General features: G+C 40.9%; 2 protein-coding genes across 12 annotated transcripts in view; one reads left to right on the top strand and one right to left on the bottom strand.

The window, feature by feature from the left end:
- The window catches only part of tns1b (tensin 1b), a 230586-nt gene that overhangs the window by 187559 nt on the left and 25870 nt on the right, over positions 1 to 17157 (bottom strand). The gene's annotated exons all lie outside the window — the stretch shown is intronic.
- The window catches only part of LOC113645383 (gastricsin-like), a 28535-nt gene that overhangs the window by 3236 nt on the left and 8142 nt on the right, over positions 1 to 17157 (top strand). Inside the window, exons 6-9 of one of the 2 annotated variants that reach the window (XM_027150919.2) lie at positions 156 to 272; positions 869 to 1016; positions 1883 to 1981; positions 2071 to 2308. The exons of the other annotated variant lie outside the window; for it this stretch is intronic. Of the exons in view, the coding sequence (XP_027006720.2) occupies positions 156 to 272; positions 869 to 1016; positions 1883 to 1981; positions 2071 to 2232 (526 nt within the window). The 3' untranslated portion in view covers positions 2233 to 2308. Of the gene's footprint in view, positions 1 to 155; positions 273 to 868; positions 1017 to 1882; positions 1982 to 2070; positions 2309 to 17157 lie in introns of those variants that run through there. 2 annotated transcript variants of the gene reach the window in all.

Here is a 17157-nt window from a genome sequence, read left to right as displayed (position 1 = left end):
ATTACCTATAAATAAACTGTCCACAGAAAAAAGAACAGACTGATGAAATAGATGGGTTGAACGCATTTCTGCTAAACAATTTCTTAACACTGAAATGAAATTTTATATGCCGAGTTGGATGTGCAACTAACACAGCTAATATACTTGCTAAACAGGGACTCTGAGAGTGGAAGTGAGGTCGTGTTTGGTGGAGTTGATCCATCTCATTACCAGGGTCAGATCAACTGGGTTCCTGTACAACAGAACAGCCACTGGCAGCTGGTCTTTGAAGGGTAGGTGTTCAACATCGTCTTCACCTTGTACAATGGGATAATATTCTCAATAAAACACAAAAAATATGACATCATAGCAAGTTAATATACCTGTAATAAAATAAGTTTGTTTCAGTATTTCATATTTAAAGATTACCGAAAACAAATCAAAGATTATTAAACCTAATTTTAGACATATGTTTCTATGTTTGAAGATTTTTTTGTTCCTTTGGTAGGATTTTTCTCATTCTAATCATTTATTTTTTAGGGTTGAGTTTAGAAGAAAAAAAATAGAATGAAAATTTTGTGTTTAAAAATAGTAATATATGCCTAGAAATAGCTTTAATAACAGAAGAACAGCAGAATTTGACTAAAATGGAGATATTAATACAATACAATAATATGACATTTGTCTGCAGTAAAACAAAAGTCGACCTTTTTTGTTTGTTTTTTCAAACACTGAGAGTATGGATTTCAACTACAATTTGATTTTATATATTTCCTCCATTAAGCTAATTTATGGCACTTTGAGCACCATAAAGCTGTGTTAGAGTTAAAAAAAAAAAAAAACAGACTAGAAAAGTAACCTGCAACTTATTATGAACCTCTTCCCTTAGTTTTGAGGTGAATCACCAGTCAACTGGATGGTGTGAAAATGGATGTACTGCTATTACAGACACAGGAACGTCACTGCTGCTGTGCCCACCACAATATGTAGACACTCTTCATCAAATGCTGGGAGCCCAACAGGACAGCAACGGCAACGTAAGCCCATTTTAATCATGCCATGGATTTATCTCATGCATGTATCCTAAGAATGCTAGCACAGAGCAGTATAAACCTATAGGCAGTAAACATAAATCAGTAGAAATGAAGTTGTCGTAACACCTGTGCTTTACATCAGTGCCAGAACAACACTCAAGGTCTCTACAGTATCTAGAGAGCATAAATATGCAACAGAAATGAATCACAATGAGCCACATTTATCAATCATGTATGTTGTAAGGGGTATGTAACTACATTCCCAATGGATTTACAAAAAAACTTTGAATATGCTAATGTTCTTCAAAATGGCTTGGCTATACTCCACCAGAAAACTCTCACACACAAACCAATGCGCTCTCCCTGATACTTTGCCAGGAAAACAGGATGTAATATGCCATAGGAGAAGAGCAGATGATGTCACGCAGCACACTAGAGAATAAACAGCTTACTGTAGCTTGATACATACCACATGGCTTACTTATCGGGTCATTTAGAGGTGGCTGAATTACTCACCATTGTAGCCTTTTATACAGTATCGGTATCTTAACTAATATGAAATGCCATGGTTTCAGAAAATTGCTTTGTGCAATTGAAGTTAATAAACTTTTTATATTTTTATATTTTATATATTATTTATAAGCTTAATCTGCCTATCCTATCCTAACCTATCAATCAAGGGCGACATCATCTTACTTTGACGACTTTTGCATACACACTCAGATGTATGAGCAAGATAGAGTTAGGTTCTACAAACACACATTTTCTGTACCATGATTGACAGGGAAATGTTGTGGGATACAGAAGCATTTGACAGTGTGAGTTGTTTTTGTTTGAAAAGGGGTTTCCTGTTTGTGTTATGCTTCCAGTATGTGTTCGACTGTAATTCCGTGAGCAGCCTTCCCCCACTAACATTCGTTATGAACGGAGCTCACCTGCATTTGCCGGGTACTGCTTATGTGCTTCAGGTAAGAGTGGAACAGCCTCATAACTGATCTACAGTTAACATGTACAGCAAGTCCTGACTGACACATGCTTTTTTTTTGTACTTAAACAGGATGAAGATTCTAACTCATACTGTCAGAGTGGCATCCGGGGATCACATGAGCAGTTCAGAAACGGTTATCCTTACTGGATCCTGGGTGATGTCTTCCTCAGACAGTTCTACTCTGTGTTTGACCAGGGAAATGCTAGAGTGGGATTTGCTACCTTAGCATAGAATTGAAGTAATCTGAAGAACACTCTGAAGCATGATGAAGTCATAATTGAATTATATCATGATTTTAAGAATAAACGCAAGGTTAATTGTCTAATAAAATGTCTAAGAATTGTTTGTTGCCTTTTCGTTGCTTACAAAAACATTCCCATGTTGTAGCCAACCTTTTTTTAAAAAAAAATTAAATTCTTGTTTATTTATTTATTTATTTATTTATTTATTTGCTTGCTTGCTTGCTTGCTTGCTTGCTTGCTTGCTTATTTATTTATTTGTTTGTTTGTTTGTTTGTTTGTTTGTTTGTTTGTTTTTTACTTAGCAATGTTTATCGTGAATAGGATTCACAAAGTGTATCAGGTTCAAGGTAACAGTAAAAGGGACAACTGGAACAAAAAATGAGTAGTACATTTTTAGTTTTTCAACTAAATTTGTAATTTCGCTCTCTCTTTCTAATTTGACACATTTTCAAGGTTGTTAATTAGAATTTTTAACAAAGTGTATTTATATTTTATTAAAAAGAATATAATAATATTAATATATTATTAAAGCATTAATGTAATACAATATTTACTAATATTATTATAATAGAATTAAAATCTGTAATAAATATTCTTACGTCCACCAACAAAAAGCTATTCCATAAACAGAGCTGAAATGAAGGCAATACTCTACTGAGGCAATCATGTAATCTTTTTTTTTTTTTTTTTTTTAAAATGTCACATGTAACCTCATAATATAAAAATGGAACAGACTGGTGACCATGGAAGGACAAATGAAAGTCAACTTTCAGCCTCCTAGTATTTCTTTTACCAGTTAACTGAATTTTTTTATCCTCAGTGCTGTTTGCTTTTAAATATAAAGCATGTTATGTTAACTGAGAGACATCTATCAGACAGGTAGGTGACTGTGGTGGTACTTGTCAGTGTCAAGTCCATCCAGACTGCTTGCCAGTTCTTTGAGATTTAGGCATTATAAGTCTGCCAAATGTCTTGCACTGCCTTCTTTGACTTTTAGTTCATTTCATTTTTTTGTCTGCTGATATTACTAAATATTCTACATTTAACTGTGCATCATTAAATAATAAATATAGAGGCCTTAAATGTCAGTGGTATCAAATGTTATGTTAGGATTTAGACAGGGAAGGTTTTGTTTACCCAGAGATGTGCTACCAGATGCTTACGGTAATTGAATGGGCTCCCAATTCAGATTACACAAGTACCTCCAGATTTCTCTAGATTTTCTTTCTACCCTCATCTACCCCCACATCTAATAATATAGCATTGATGCATTATGCCCTATTATTTTGCTTTTTTAATACCACAAAAACAGATACTTATGCATACAAATTAATAGTTACAAGATAAAAAATTTAAGTTATGATATCTTACTCTTATATTTTTTTCACCATTTTGACTCGTCAAATTAATACAACAAATAATTTTAGTGGGACTGTAGTGTAACTTCTGGATAGGGCATAGGTCTAGAGTTAAAGTGTGTCTGAGGTCTGAATACCTTGCGTGCAGTTTGTGTATTAACTCTTTTAGATGCCGAAAACCTGTATTTCTACCTGTTTTGGGGTTGCCCATGCTAAGCATTGAATATCTTACTCATGTCACACTCCACTAATGGCTCATAGAAATTAGACAGTCAGGGCTTGAGTATTTCTGTTTTAACTGCATAGTAGAGGCAAAAGATACATAGAAATGTTTAAAACATATCGATCGATCGACAGGCGGATCGGTGTATCTTCTGCAGTGATGCGGTCAAGCTTTGGGTCATGACCGAAAGGACAAGATCCCGGATACAGGCGGCCGAAATGAGTTTCCTCCGCAGGGTGGCTGGGTGCTCCCTTAGAGATAGGGTGAGGAGCTCGATCACTCGGGAGGAGCTCAGAGTAGAGCCGCTGCTCCTCCACATTGAGAGTAGTCAGCTGAGGTGGCTCGGGCATCTGTTCCGGATACCTCCTGGACGCCTCCCTGCGGAGGTGTTCCGGGCATGTCCAACCGGGAGGATTCCCTGGGAAAGACCTAGGACACGCTGGAGGGACTATGTCTCTTGGCTGGCCTGGGAACGCCTTGGTATTCCCCCGGAAGAGCTAGAGGAAGTGTCTGGGGAGAGGGTGTAACGGTTCACGTGTAAGTCACACCTAAACCGTACACGATTAAATGGGGCACCACTCCCTAATACAGTTGTTATACCAGAAAACAGACAGACACACCAATATAAACCAACCCAAGTGTATTATACAAAATTTATATTTACCAATATATACAAAAACAAATATATACACCCAAAAAACCAAAGCAATGAGGTGTGTGCGTGTGCGTGTGCGCGTAGGTGTGTAGTGTCCTTTAAGGCCTCGGTGAGTATAAATGTCCTTATATGGCGCAATCTCACCGGATGTAGTGACGTGTTAGGAAGTCCGGCTTGTGGATGGGTGTACTAGCGTCCTCACCGGTGAATAATCCGATAAAGGGAGGAATATTCCACAATGAGTCTCTCCGCGCTAAACAACCCCCGAATAATCCACACCGAAACCGTGAACCCTCCTTACAGTATCCGCTGGTGCACCAATCGCCATTAACCTCGCCACCTCGAACGCCGTCGGCCCGCTTCCTTATATGGGGGGGGGGACCCGGAAGTGAAGCGATGTCGCGTGACGTCATCGGCGGGTCTCATAAGAGCAGTAAACAGGGCAACACAAATGCAACAGAATATATTACCGGTGTACACAATCAGGTAATGCTTACTCTATACAACATTTCGGCATTAAGCCATTGTCACCTTATGTGGCTCTGCTACATAGACCCCCCCCCCCCCCCCAGCCATCGGCGCCGAAGGAGAGCGTCCATACCAACGTTTTAGGTTAACCACATTTACAATTTCGTTTTTAGGTGGGTTTCCGCAACAGACTGTGTAATTTACTGGCCCCATTCTTTTTTTAATTTCAGCTGGTCCCTCCCACTTGGGCGCTAGCTTAGCAGAGAATTTATTTGAGGCCGAAGAGAGTGGGTGCGTTTTAATCCAGACTAGATCGCCCGGCTGGAACTGCGCATCCTTCCGTCGAGCATTATAATATCTAGCCTGTCTAGATTGTTGTGCTGCCACTCTACGCTTTACCTCCTCTGCCATGATGGTTTGCCTTTCAATCATGTTGTATGCGGCTTGGTCGGGTAAAGGTGGTTTATGGATAAGCCGTTCCAGCGGACCTTGTAACTGCCGGCCAATCATGAGCTCTGCTGGTGTTTTGCCGGTGGTCTCTTGATGGGCCGTGTTAAGGGCAAAGCGGAACTCAGGTAACCACTGGTCCCAGTTTTGGTGGTATATTCCCACATAGGAGGCAATCATTGTTTTTAATGTCCGGTTTATCCTCTCAGTTAGATTAGTTTGTGGGTGATAGCTGGTGGTGAGTTTCTGGATGCTTCCCCAGGCCTTACAGAGTTCAGAGAGGACACAGGAGGTGAATTGAGGCCCTCGGTCCGATACCAGATATTTGGGAACCCCCCAACGGGTAAATATGTCTTCCCTGAGAATTTTGATTAATTTCTGAGTTTTACCATCTCTAAGGGGAAACATCTCTACCCACTTAGTGAAATAGTCCACTATTACCAGGAGGTAAGTATTCTGCTTCTTGCTCACTGGAAGGGGCCCCATTAAATCCATCCCCAGCATGTGGCCTGGTTCTTGGACCTGGGTGCTTTGCAGAAAGCCGCTGGGTTTTGAGTTTTCTGGCTTGTATTTCTGACACACCTCACAGCCCTTGACGTACTGCCAGACGTCTTTCCGGACAGAAGGCCACCAAGCTACATCCAACAGCCTTAGCAGAGTTTTCAGCCTACCCAGGTGTCCTCCTAAAGGGTTGTCATGGAAGTAGTGCAGGAAACCAGGTACTAATGATTGAGGGACCACCAACTGGAACTTCTCCCCCTGGTTCTTCAAAGGAATCCGGCGGTATAACACCCCCTGGTGGACCTCAAAGGAGATTTGCTTACCCTGGACCTTTCTGTCTTTGCTATCTGCTTGTAGATGGGGGATGTTACTGTCGCTGCCTTGTGCAGTAGCTATTTCGTCTAGGGTGTGAGGGATGTCGGAGGTATATCTGAGAGGTGACATGACTAGACAGGGTACCTCTTTAGCCTTTCCCGGTAGGTAAGCTCTGGACAATGCATCAGGCCCTAGGTTAAGACAGCCTTTCCTGTGGTGTACCTGGAAGCAGAACTGTTGTAGGCGGAGCGTCCAGCGGGTCAGACGTGAGGAGGTCTTGGGGCAGTTGAAGGCCCAAGCCAGAGCTGCATGATCTGTAAAAATGTCACACTGCCTTCCTTCCAGGTAATGTCTCCATTTTTCCACAGCCCAGACAACGGCTAAACACTCTTTTTCTGAGGTGGAGTAATTCAACTCTGCTCCTCTTAGGGTCCTCGAGGCATAGGCCACCACCTTCTCTCCTTCCGCTGAACTCTGGCTAAGTATAGCTCCCAGGCCAACGTCGCTGGCATCTGTATGGACTTGGAATGGCAGGTTAAGGTCAGGCTGCACCAGAACGGGTGGGTTTTGTAAGGCCTGTTTCAAGTCATCCATAGCTTTCTGGCATTCAGGGGTCCATTCCCACTTCACTCCTTTCTTTTTTAGTCGATTCAATGGAGCAGTGATGTCTGCAAAGTGAGGGATGAATTTATGGTACCAGCCAGCCAAACCCAGAAAACGTTGCAGTGCCTTGAGGTCAGCAGGGGAGGGATAGTGTGCAACGGCCAGCGTTTTTTCTGGGTCGACCTCCACTCCCCTCTCAGAGATGATATGGCCCAGAAATTTCAGCTGTCGTTTGAAGAAATGACATTTCTTCATATTCAATGTAAGGTTAGCTTGACTCAGTCTTTGTAATATGGCATTTAGATGTTGAGAATGGCGTTTCAAGGACGGCGAGTATACTATGATGTCATCAATGTATACGAAGCAGATCTTCCCCCTCAGATCAGCCAGGACCTTCTCCATGAGCCTCTGGAATGTGGCAGCCGCGTTCTTAAGCCCAAATGGCATGGAGTGGAATTGGTACAAACCCTTGGTGGTGATAAAAGCAGTTTTTTCTTTGCACTCCTTCTCCATTTCCACTTGCCAGTAACCCGATTGCAAATCCAAAGTGCTGAACCAGGAGGCGCCTTCCATGGATTCCAAGATGTCGTGGATGAGCGGCATTGGATAGGCATCAGGAATGGTCTTGCTGTTTAGCCGGCGATAGTCCACACAGAACCTGTGGGAACCATCAGGTTTAGGCACGAGGACTACTGGGGATGACCATGGAGAGAAAGAAGGCTCAATAATGTGGTCTTTGAGCATCTGGTCGACTTGGTCTTCAATGATCTGTTTCTTAAAAGGAGAGACTCTGTATGCTCTGGACTTAATGGGGATGTTGTCGGTCATGTGAATGTTGTGTCGAACCACTGCGGTTTTTCCCAGGTTACCGGAGGTGGTGTGAGGCCAGTTGGACATCAACCTTTGCAGCTCCTCCTGATTTCCAGTGTCCCAGGTAGGGTTAATAACAGGATGCAGGGGAGCTAATGCTGGGTGGATCAACGTGGGAGGTAAGGCGTAGTACAGACTCAGTACAGCTGTTGGATCAGACGGCGTAGGGGCGGTCATGGTGTTCAGCCCGGGAAGGCCATGGGATGGAAGGAAGGGGTGGTATATGTAACCCTTTTCTGTGTCGAGAGCATACCGGCATCGTCCCACCTCTAGGATGGCTCCGGTAGCCGTTAGAAAGTCCAACCCCGCTATAAGTGGGAAGGCCAGGTGGGCATCCTTCATTATGTAAGTGTCCACTCCACACTCCTTTTCATGCCATTTATAGCTGACCGTCCTTTTCTCCACCGCTTGGTGTATCTTTCCATCCGCCATGATGAATCTCTGTGTGGACCGTGAGGTGCTTGTGGGGGTCTCTCCGGTTAGTTGTAGCCAGAGGTTCTCTTGCATTAGAGTATAAGTGCTCCCTGTGTCCAGTACAGCGCTCAGCTCTTTCCCTTTCACCGTTACTGGTACCAGCAGAAGTGATGACAGCACCTGGGGTTGAGCGATGGAGACCCCTGCCAGGTTTTTGGGGGAAGAGCGATCAGTCGGCCTCTTGCTGCTCCTTTCCTTCCCGTTCTGCCCCACCTTCTGCCAGTAGTCTTTTGCCCCAAGGCAATCCTTCTCCACCATGGACCCAACCTTCACCAGTTGTTCCACGGTGGTTATCGTTCCCCTCAGGCAGCCTGCAACTCTCGGGTTGATGTTGTTGAGGATACGACTCACTAATTCGTCCTCTGTGATGTCGGGCTTCCACTTGAGGCAGAGGGCTCTGTAGTCATAGGCGAAGTCTCTCAGGCGTTGTCGAGGTTGCTGTACCAGTTATCGGAGTTTGTCTTCCACCTCCGTGAGGTAGTCATCTGGTAGGAACGCCGCCATAAAAGCCTCTTTGAAAGACTGCCAGTCCGTGACCTTTGTTTTTTCAGCCTTCCACCAGCTCAAAGCCGATCCTCTCAATACAGTGCTCAGAGTACCAATTAGTTCCACACTGGGGAGTGGTCTGATGTCCAAGTAGTTTTCACATTGCTCGATGAAGTTTAGTACATCTGCCGTTTCACAGGCATCACCAAATGTGGGAAACTCCAGGCGGATGGGAGGACGAGCACAGAAGGACGATATATTGGCTGCTGCCGGAGGGGTAAGCTCACTAGAGGGTTGCCTGGCAGTAGGAGTCGCAATGCTATAGGTGGTATTGGTAGGCTTGGGTGGAGGCACTTTAGCTCTGGTAGCTGGAACCGGTGTCTTGGGAAGGTGGATGGGTGTAACGGGAGAACTAGCTGGAGTGTAGGCCTGTAGTCTGGCGAGGGTGGGAGTGCTTGTCAGTCGCAATTTCTTCATCTGACTTTCCCATTTTGCATCCCTCCTTAGAAAACAGTCTGTCACCGCTCTTTCCAGCTTCTCCAGGGACATCTGGAAACCCTCCTGCAACTCTGCTAAGCCAGCGTCCACTGCCTCCCTGAAACTGGTTTCCCGATTTAGGGTACTCTCAACAGACTGCTTGAAATCGTGATTCAACGAGTGTACCTGTGAGCTAAGGGCCAATAAATCCACCTTAAGCTGCGCAATATCAGTTTGCATTGTTTGTATCAACTCAACATTCATCACACAGCTTTCCTCATTATTATCCTCAGACTCATCACCATCAGAAATATACAAAGAGCTAAGCATAGATGTTATTTCAGCTGTTGGATTACGTCTAGTTACAAATGGGCCTGCAGTAACATCTGCATCAGGAATGGCATTAGCAGTGTTTTGTTCATTAACAGGAGTGTTGTTACCACTAACCACGTCAGCATATATAACAGTGAGTGGTGTGGTCTGTTCTGAATCCATAGTAAAAAAATAACAATACAAATAATAATAGCAATAATAGTAATAATAAACAAAATATTACAAAAAAATGCTAAATAAATGGAGCGGCCCCCTGTACGGGCCACCACTATGTAACGGTTCACGTGTAAGTCACACCTAAACCGTACACGATTAAATGGGGCACCACTCCCTAATACAGTTGTTATACCAGAAAACAGACAGACACACCAATATAAACCAACCCAAGTGTATTATACAAAATTTATATTTACCAATATATACAAAAACAAATATATACACCCAAAAAACCAAAGCAATGAGGTGTGTGCGTGTGCGTGTGCGCGTAGGTGTGTAGTGTCCTTTAAGGCCTCGGTGAGTATAAATGTCCTTATATGGCGCAATCTCACCGGATGTAGTGACGTGTTAGGAAGTCCGGCTTGTGGATGGGTGTACTAGCGTCCTCACCGGTGAATAATCCGATAAAGGGAGGAATATTCCACAATGAGTCTCTCCGCGCTAAACAACCCCCGAATAATCCACACCGAAACTGTGAACCCTCCTTACAGTATCCGCTGGTGCACCAATCGCCATTAACCTCGCCACCTCGAACGCCGTCGGCCCGCTTCCTTATATGGGGGGGAACCCGGAAGTGAAGCGATGTCGCGTGACGTTATCGGCGGGTCTCATAAGAGCAGTAAACAGGGCAACACAAATGCAACAGAATATATTACCGGTGTACACAATCAGGTAATGCTTACTCTATACAACATTTCGGCATTAAGCCATTGTCACCTTATGTGGCTCTGCTACAAGGGAAGTCTGGGGGTCCCTGCTTAGACTGCTGCCCCCGCAACCCGGCCCCGGATAAGCGGTAGAAAATGGATGGATGGATGGATGGATGGATGGATGGATGGATGGATGGATGGATGGATGGACGGATGGATGGATGGATGAATGGATGGATGGATGGATGGATGGATAATATGTTACAAATCTCTCTCTTGCGCATTGGTGCTCTGTGTATGTTCTCCGTTCTTTGCTTTTTTACCTGTTTTCAGTTCCGTTCATTATTTGTGTTTTTATGTAAACCTTTGTGTGTTACAGTCTTTGCAGGTTACCAGAGAGCGAGTGCCTTTGGAAATGCAACCAAACTTGCTTCGCAACCTCCGTTTTCTTCCGACAAAGAATAAAAAATATCAAATGTTTTATCGAACACATTTTTTATTGATATCGATCATTTGTCTATCGCGATACATATCGTTATTGTTTTATCGCCCAGCCCTTGTGTTTAGCCCAGTTCAGTATTCTGACCTTTTTCTGTTCCTGACCTCTTTTGCTTTGTGTTGGATTTGTTGATGTTTGTTTAATAAAGAAGAACCCCTGCACTTGGATCCTCACAATCTGCATCTTTTCCTGAGGAACACATGACAGAACAGTTTGCTTCCCAAGAACACATGAGTGATATTGCTGCCATTGCCAATGCCTGACCTCAGTTCACTTATGGCTGTCAGGAACAGCTTGGACTTCACTGTCCGAACACTAGGGGAACGTTTTGTCTTGTGCCATGTGCTTTTGTTTTTGTTTTGTGTATCACCTGTGTTTGCCCCACCATATCCTTAATTCGTTCCCGCCTCTGCACACCTGGTCCTTGTGTTTCAATGATTGTTCTCCTTATTTATACCAGTCTTGTGCGTGTTTTTTTTGCTGATGCCTTGTCTTTTGTCTTTTGTTGTCTTTGGTTTGTTGTTTTCTGTTTCCATGGGTTGTGTTTCTATGTTCCTAGTATTTGTAGCCTTAGTTATTTTCCCTAATTAAAAACCTTTTTATGTTGTCCCTGCATATGGGTATGTATTTTATCTGTCAAGACAGCCAGTTTTCTCAAGCTGGCAGTGGACTTACAGACCTGCCGGGCAACCCTTGAATCCATGAACTGGGATTTTGGGGATCCCAGTAAAAACCTTAAGAAGCATCTGTGGGGAGCCACCATGATGAGCAAACCAGTATGTCCTTTCATCTTATACTACATCGTCAATCCTGCAGCTACCTTCATTCCAAACCCCGGATTGATCTCTCTCCAGATTCTTATGGTGGGGGCCTCGAATGCAGAGCTCTTACTCTTTTGGTACAATGAGGCTGACGGTGCTCACAAGCCCCATTTTACGATCATGCAGAGCTACAAGCCCCATTCTGTGAAGAGGCTGACGGTGTGCCTTCCAGCACAGAGCACATGCTGAGGCCAACAGTGCAAACTCTAACGCAGAGCTCCAAATATCATTCAGCCTGGGGTGGCTGCTAAAACTGGTCGACTAAGATTGGTACAGTGCAGAATAACCGTCCTGCGTCAACATTCTAGTCCCCTTCCTCACAATTTTGCTGTGTTTTAATAAACTCCATAAATCCTGTTGCCTTTCCGACTGGTGCTGCGCAACAGTTTGTTTTGCCATGAACGTAGATAAGTCTGAACTCAAAATGTCATTCGTTGGCATCAAATATGAAAACATTTAAGATCATTTCCATTAACTGTTACGTTTTCTGACATTTGCCGGATTATAAGCTTTATCAGGCATCATCAGCTTCCATAATAAATGTCCGTATACATTTATATAAACAGTATAAATAATCAAAGATAAAAACAACGAAGACAAAACAACAAGAAATCTAGCACACCTTAACAATATCTGATCGAGAGCCTGAAATGGTACAATAAAGCTTTTTTGTTTGTTTAAATCATAAAGTACTCATGTAGGTTGCTGCTCCTGGATAAAGTCAGATTATAAATATGCCCGATTCAGGTGGCTGTTGTGTGTGGTAAAGAAATCTGCGGAGGTATGATGAGGTGTCTGATCTTCGGTCTGCTATGTCTGGGTCTTAATGAGGGACTTGTCAGGTAAGAGAAAGAGGGCCAAAGGGGACTAATGAGGACAAGAATTAACATAATTTTTATAAATGGAAATGACAGCGTGAACATTTTTAAGATTCATGATGTTATTCTAAGCATGTTGTCTGCAGTGTACCTCTTGTTAAAATGAAGACCATAGTGAAAAAAGGGTCTCCTCAAGGAAATGCTGAAGTATTCACAGTACAGCTCTCAGCAAGGTTACAATGAAAGTTTGATTAACCAATAAGATGTAAATCTAGATCTACAGAAAAATATGATTATACAATTCTACACTATAATGCTATTGTGAAATTTTGCTCAATATTTTCTCTTTCAGTAACTCTTAAAGAAATAATATTAGTGTAATATACAGTATAGTGGCATATAAATTATTTAATAATACATAATACGTAAATACAAAACTGCAAATGCAATAAGAGACAAAAACTGTTCTGTATAAAACTACTACAATGTGCAAAGGGGCTATTAAAAAGAAATTAATTTCTGTTGTAATGCATTTCTTTTTAATAGCCCCTTTGCACATTGTAGTAGTTTTATGTAGAATAGTACAACTATTCTAGAATAGTATGCAACTCCATTATATAGAATAGTACAACTCCACTAAATATTATTTGGTTTCATTACATTATACAATACTTTTATTGATCAATTAAAAAATAATTATTAAATGATGGGGAAGCAACATCAAAGTATACATTTAAAATCAACTTTTATATACTCCAAAGCTTTCTGCTTTATCAATTGCACAAATGTATATGAACAACTAAATCTAGAATGGCTTACAACAAAACTTTTTGGCATTGCTACATTCCAATTTGCATAAATAATTGCTGTTGAATGTTTTGTTTGCACTTTATCAGAACTACCTCCTATCTACCAAATAACAAGATGTTACACTTGCGTTTAAAGAGTTTAGGTTATATGTTATGTTATATTTTCCCTGGTTACAATGGCAGGGCATGCCATCTTGTCATTTTACCTTTTTTTCTGATTGCACTTTAACCCCAAGGGGTTAACAGAATCCCAGAAAGGGAAAATCAAAACAAAATAAAGTTAAAACTTGTTTTGAACAATTTCTTTGCAATCTGCAGATTTCAGTAGGAGGGGAAAATCGATTTAAATCATAAATCGGATTTTTTTGTGACAAAATCAGGGATTTTTATTTTAGGCCATATCGCCCAGCCCTAACTGCAACAGTGCTGAAGAACCTCAAACCACATGCATTATCATCATGTAACTATAAATATAATCACTTTGAATAAGGTGGTAAACTTACTTTAAATAATAATAAAAAGCTGTATTATACAAATTATTGCTCCATAATAGCTCAGACTACAGTGTTGTATTCATTGTCTTTGTTTTATTTTTTTTTTTTATTAATTAAACAAAACCTTAAACATTTAATCGGTTTATTATCAAATTAAATTTGTAATTAATATTCCTGTTGCCGATGCATTTGCTATTGTCATTTGCATTTGCCATTTGCTGTTGCTATTGAAACAATATCGTATAAGAACAACTGCACTAACAAAAATAATCAATACCTTCTGACTAATCAGAAATGAGAATATAATGTATAACAAAATGGTGTATAATTGAGGTTAGTAATATCAGCCAGCCATAACATCTATCTGTAAGCTCTCAAATATGTTTTCCAGTCAATTATCCTTTGTTTGACCCAAGTGAGTCTTCCACATTCACCACCAATCATCAGCCATTTTCAATTGCGTATAGAACAGGCAGTGTCCAGGGTTTCCTTGGCAATGACACAGTCACAGTACAGTAAGTCTATTGTTACATTAAGTTAGTAAACTGATTCCTCTGCTACAGGATTATTGTATCTCTGTATTACAATCTTGATTTTCTACAGTTCATGAAAGGTTGAGGTTACTGAATTAGACTAGCTATACAGTCATTTATCTGAGGTGGTACAAGTACACAAATTCATTATTCTAATTTAATAACTCGCATTATAAACATTCCCTGGATGACAGGGAGGAGAATGAGAACACGAGGCTTGCTTATAACCAGTGTCTTCAACCAGTAATTTATTTTTTATCAACTAATCCGACTAATTTGCTCAAATACGATCAACAATCAAGGTTTACTTTTGAAAAACATCGTTCTTACTCATAAGACTGAAAACAATAATTCAACACTGCAAAACAAAGTCTATTACTACACTTCATTGTTAACCACACACGTGAAATCTCCCATTCACCGCAGGTACTTGCTGCATGCCATTGATATAAAAGTACAAGAAAGAATCACAGTGAAAGTTATATGGTGGTGTGAAAAAAGTGTTGGCCCCCTTCCTGATTTTTTATTTTTTTTTGCATGTTTGTCAAACTTTAATGTTTCAGATCATCAAATATTAGTGAAAGATAACACAAGTAAACACAAAATGTAGTTTGTAAATGAAGGTTTTTATTATTAAGGGAAAACAAAATCCAAACCTACATGGCCCGGTGTGAAAAAGTGCTTATAATTTCTGCTTCCTCCACTATGCCGCTTTTTTACACTGAGCTACATAAAAAGTGTGTTCAGAAAATAATAGCCTAGAAAAGTAAACTGTAACTGATTATGAACCATTTCCCCTTCCCTTTGTTAGTTTTAAGGTGTACATTAAATCTCCATTAAATGCTGGGAGCCCAACAGGACAGCAACGGCAACATAAACCCATTTTCATCAAGCCATGCACTATTCGTTTATCTTTATTTTATAATTTGTTAATTATTGTTTACCTCATACATTTATCCTAGGAATGCATCAGGTAGCACAGACCAGTATAAACCTATAGGCAGTAAATGTAGTTCCAGGAAAATTAAGTTATCGCCTTGTGCTTTGCATAATTTCCTGAAGAGCACTCAAAGCTACAATATCTAGAAAGTATAAATAGAGAGCATGAATCACAATGGGCCTCTTGAAGCAATTTTTTAAAATTAGTTTGTACGTAAACATTGGGGTAAACCAAACAAAGCAAATCATTTCAGACTGGATTTATAAAAGTTGTAGAAAATGTGATTTTATTTAAAGTATTTTGGCACATTTCAATCAGAAAACTCTCACAAACTAATGCTCTCTTCCTGATGCTGTGCTGGAAAAACAGGAGTCTATGTGTCATTAGGGAGCATCTGATGATGGCTCACATCACACTAGGGAGTATACAGCTCACTGGAGCTTAAGATATACCACATCGCTCACTTATCGGGTCATTTAGTGGTGACTCGAATAAAGTGTCGCACAAAAAGATGCTGTGGCAAACAAAACAAAATTGCACATAACTGCAGCCTGTCATCCTTGAATACAGTATTATTTCTTCTTAGCTAATATGAAATGCCATGGTTTCACAAAAACTTCAAGTAAAATAAGATGTTTACACTTTCAGCTCAATTTGCACATAAAAATGCAGTCTCATATCAAAGTATATGATTTGAAACCTATCAATCTTTTTACAATGAGCTCTTTTGCATACAATCTCAGTTTTATAAGTAAGTTAGCGTTAGGTTCCACAACACAGCCTCATAACTGATCTACAGTTAAAGGAGGGGTCTCCGATTTTTGAGAAATGCTTCAGAAAACTGAGTCGGGCCGAATAATGAACAAAAATCAAAACAAAAATTAAAACAAACGTGTAGCTAATGAGCAGAAAGGGGCGGGGCTTGTCAATATGGGCGGAGAGAGTGTTCAGTGCGCAAATGTGACATTAGCAGAAAGCGGTTTTAACATTGACATGGAGGATAAAAACAAAGAAAGAAAGCGAAGAAAGGCTTACGATAAGGCAAGAAGTAGGACGTGTTAATATAGGATCAGATTTCCAGCGCTGGATAGAACTGAAGGAGCAGGAAGTTGGCGCATATTCACAGGTTGGAGTTTCCCAAGTCGATAACTCCTGAGCTAAACGCTGTTACTACACAAATAACACCTCTTTTCTATCGTAGTAATGTAGAGAGGCAGCTACAACCGCGTTTTGTGTAGTAACAGCGTTTAGCTCTGGAGTTATTGACTTAGGAAATTCAACTTTACTTTAAAGGTTGCGTTTTTCCTTCTCGATAGGTGAGTAACTTTGGATTTGCTTTGTCTCACAGAACTAATATCTGCCGTCCTTCGCATGATTATGCTTGTGTGTCATTTTTGCTTGTTTGTTTATTTGCAATCGTATTGTTCTTCCCTTCAGCTATGATAAAGACACATTTCTTTCCATTAGTTGCCTGGGTTACATATGTATGTGTGGGCGGAGCTATCAATACGGGAGCGGGACCCATTTGGTTTAGGGGCGTGTTTGTTTTGGTGATTTCAAATGTCGACATTGGCTTTCAAAAATCAGAGACCCTGGCTTTAACATGTACGGCAATTCCTGACTGACACATGCTTGTTTTTTGTACTTAAACAGGCTGAAGATTCTATCTAAAACTAACAGTTAGCTGATTGTTTTATTCTCAGTGCTGTTTACTTTTAAATATAATGTTAAGTTAGCTTAGAGAAGGAGTCATCAGATACTGTATGCCTCCTGTGCCTGAGATATGAGGTCTCCGAACATGGCGTCCTTGAGGGAAATTAGTAAGAAGTGGACTCGGTCCTTGACGCACTCTGGCCAGGATCAAAAAAGATCAGGGCCAATATTTATAGAGAATCTAAGAAAGAGTGCCCCTAACTTGGCTTCA

The sequence above is a fragment of the Tachysurus fulvidraco genome, chromosome 6 (genome assembly GCF_022655615.1).
Source record: "Tachysurus fulvidraco isolate hzauxx_2018 chromosome 6, HZAU_PFXX_2.0, whole genome shotgun sequence".
In the NCBI taxonomy this organism is placed as follows: domain Eukaryota; kingdom Metazoa; phylum Chordata; class Actinopteri; order Siluriformes; family Bagridae; genus Tachysurus; species Tachysurus fulvidraco.
The sequence above is the reverse complement of the archived record's forward strand: the minus strand, read 5'-3'. Positions and strand labels throughout refer to the sequence as shown.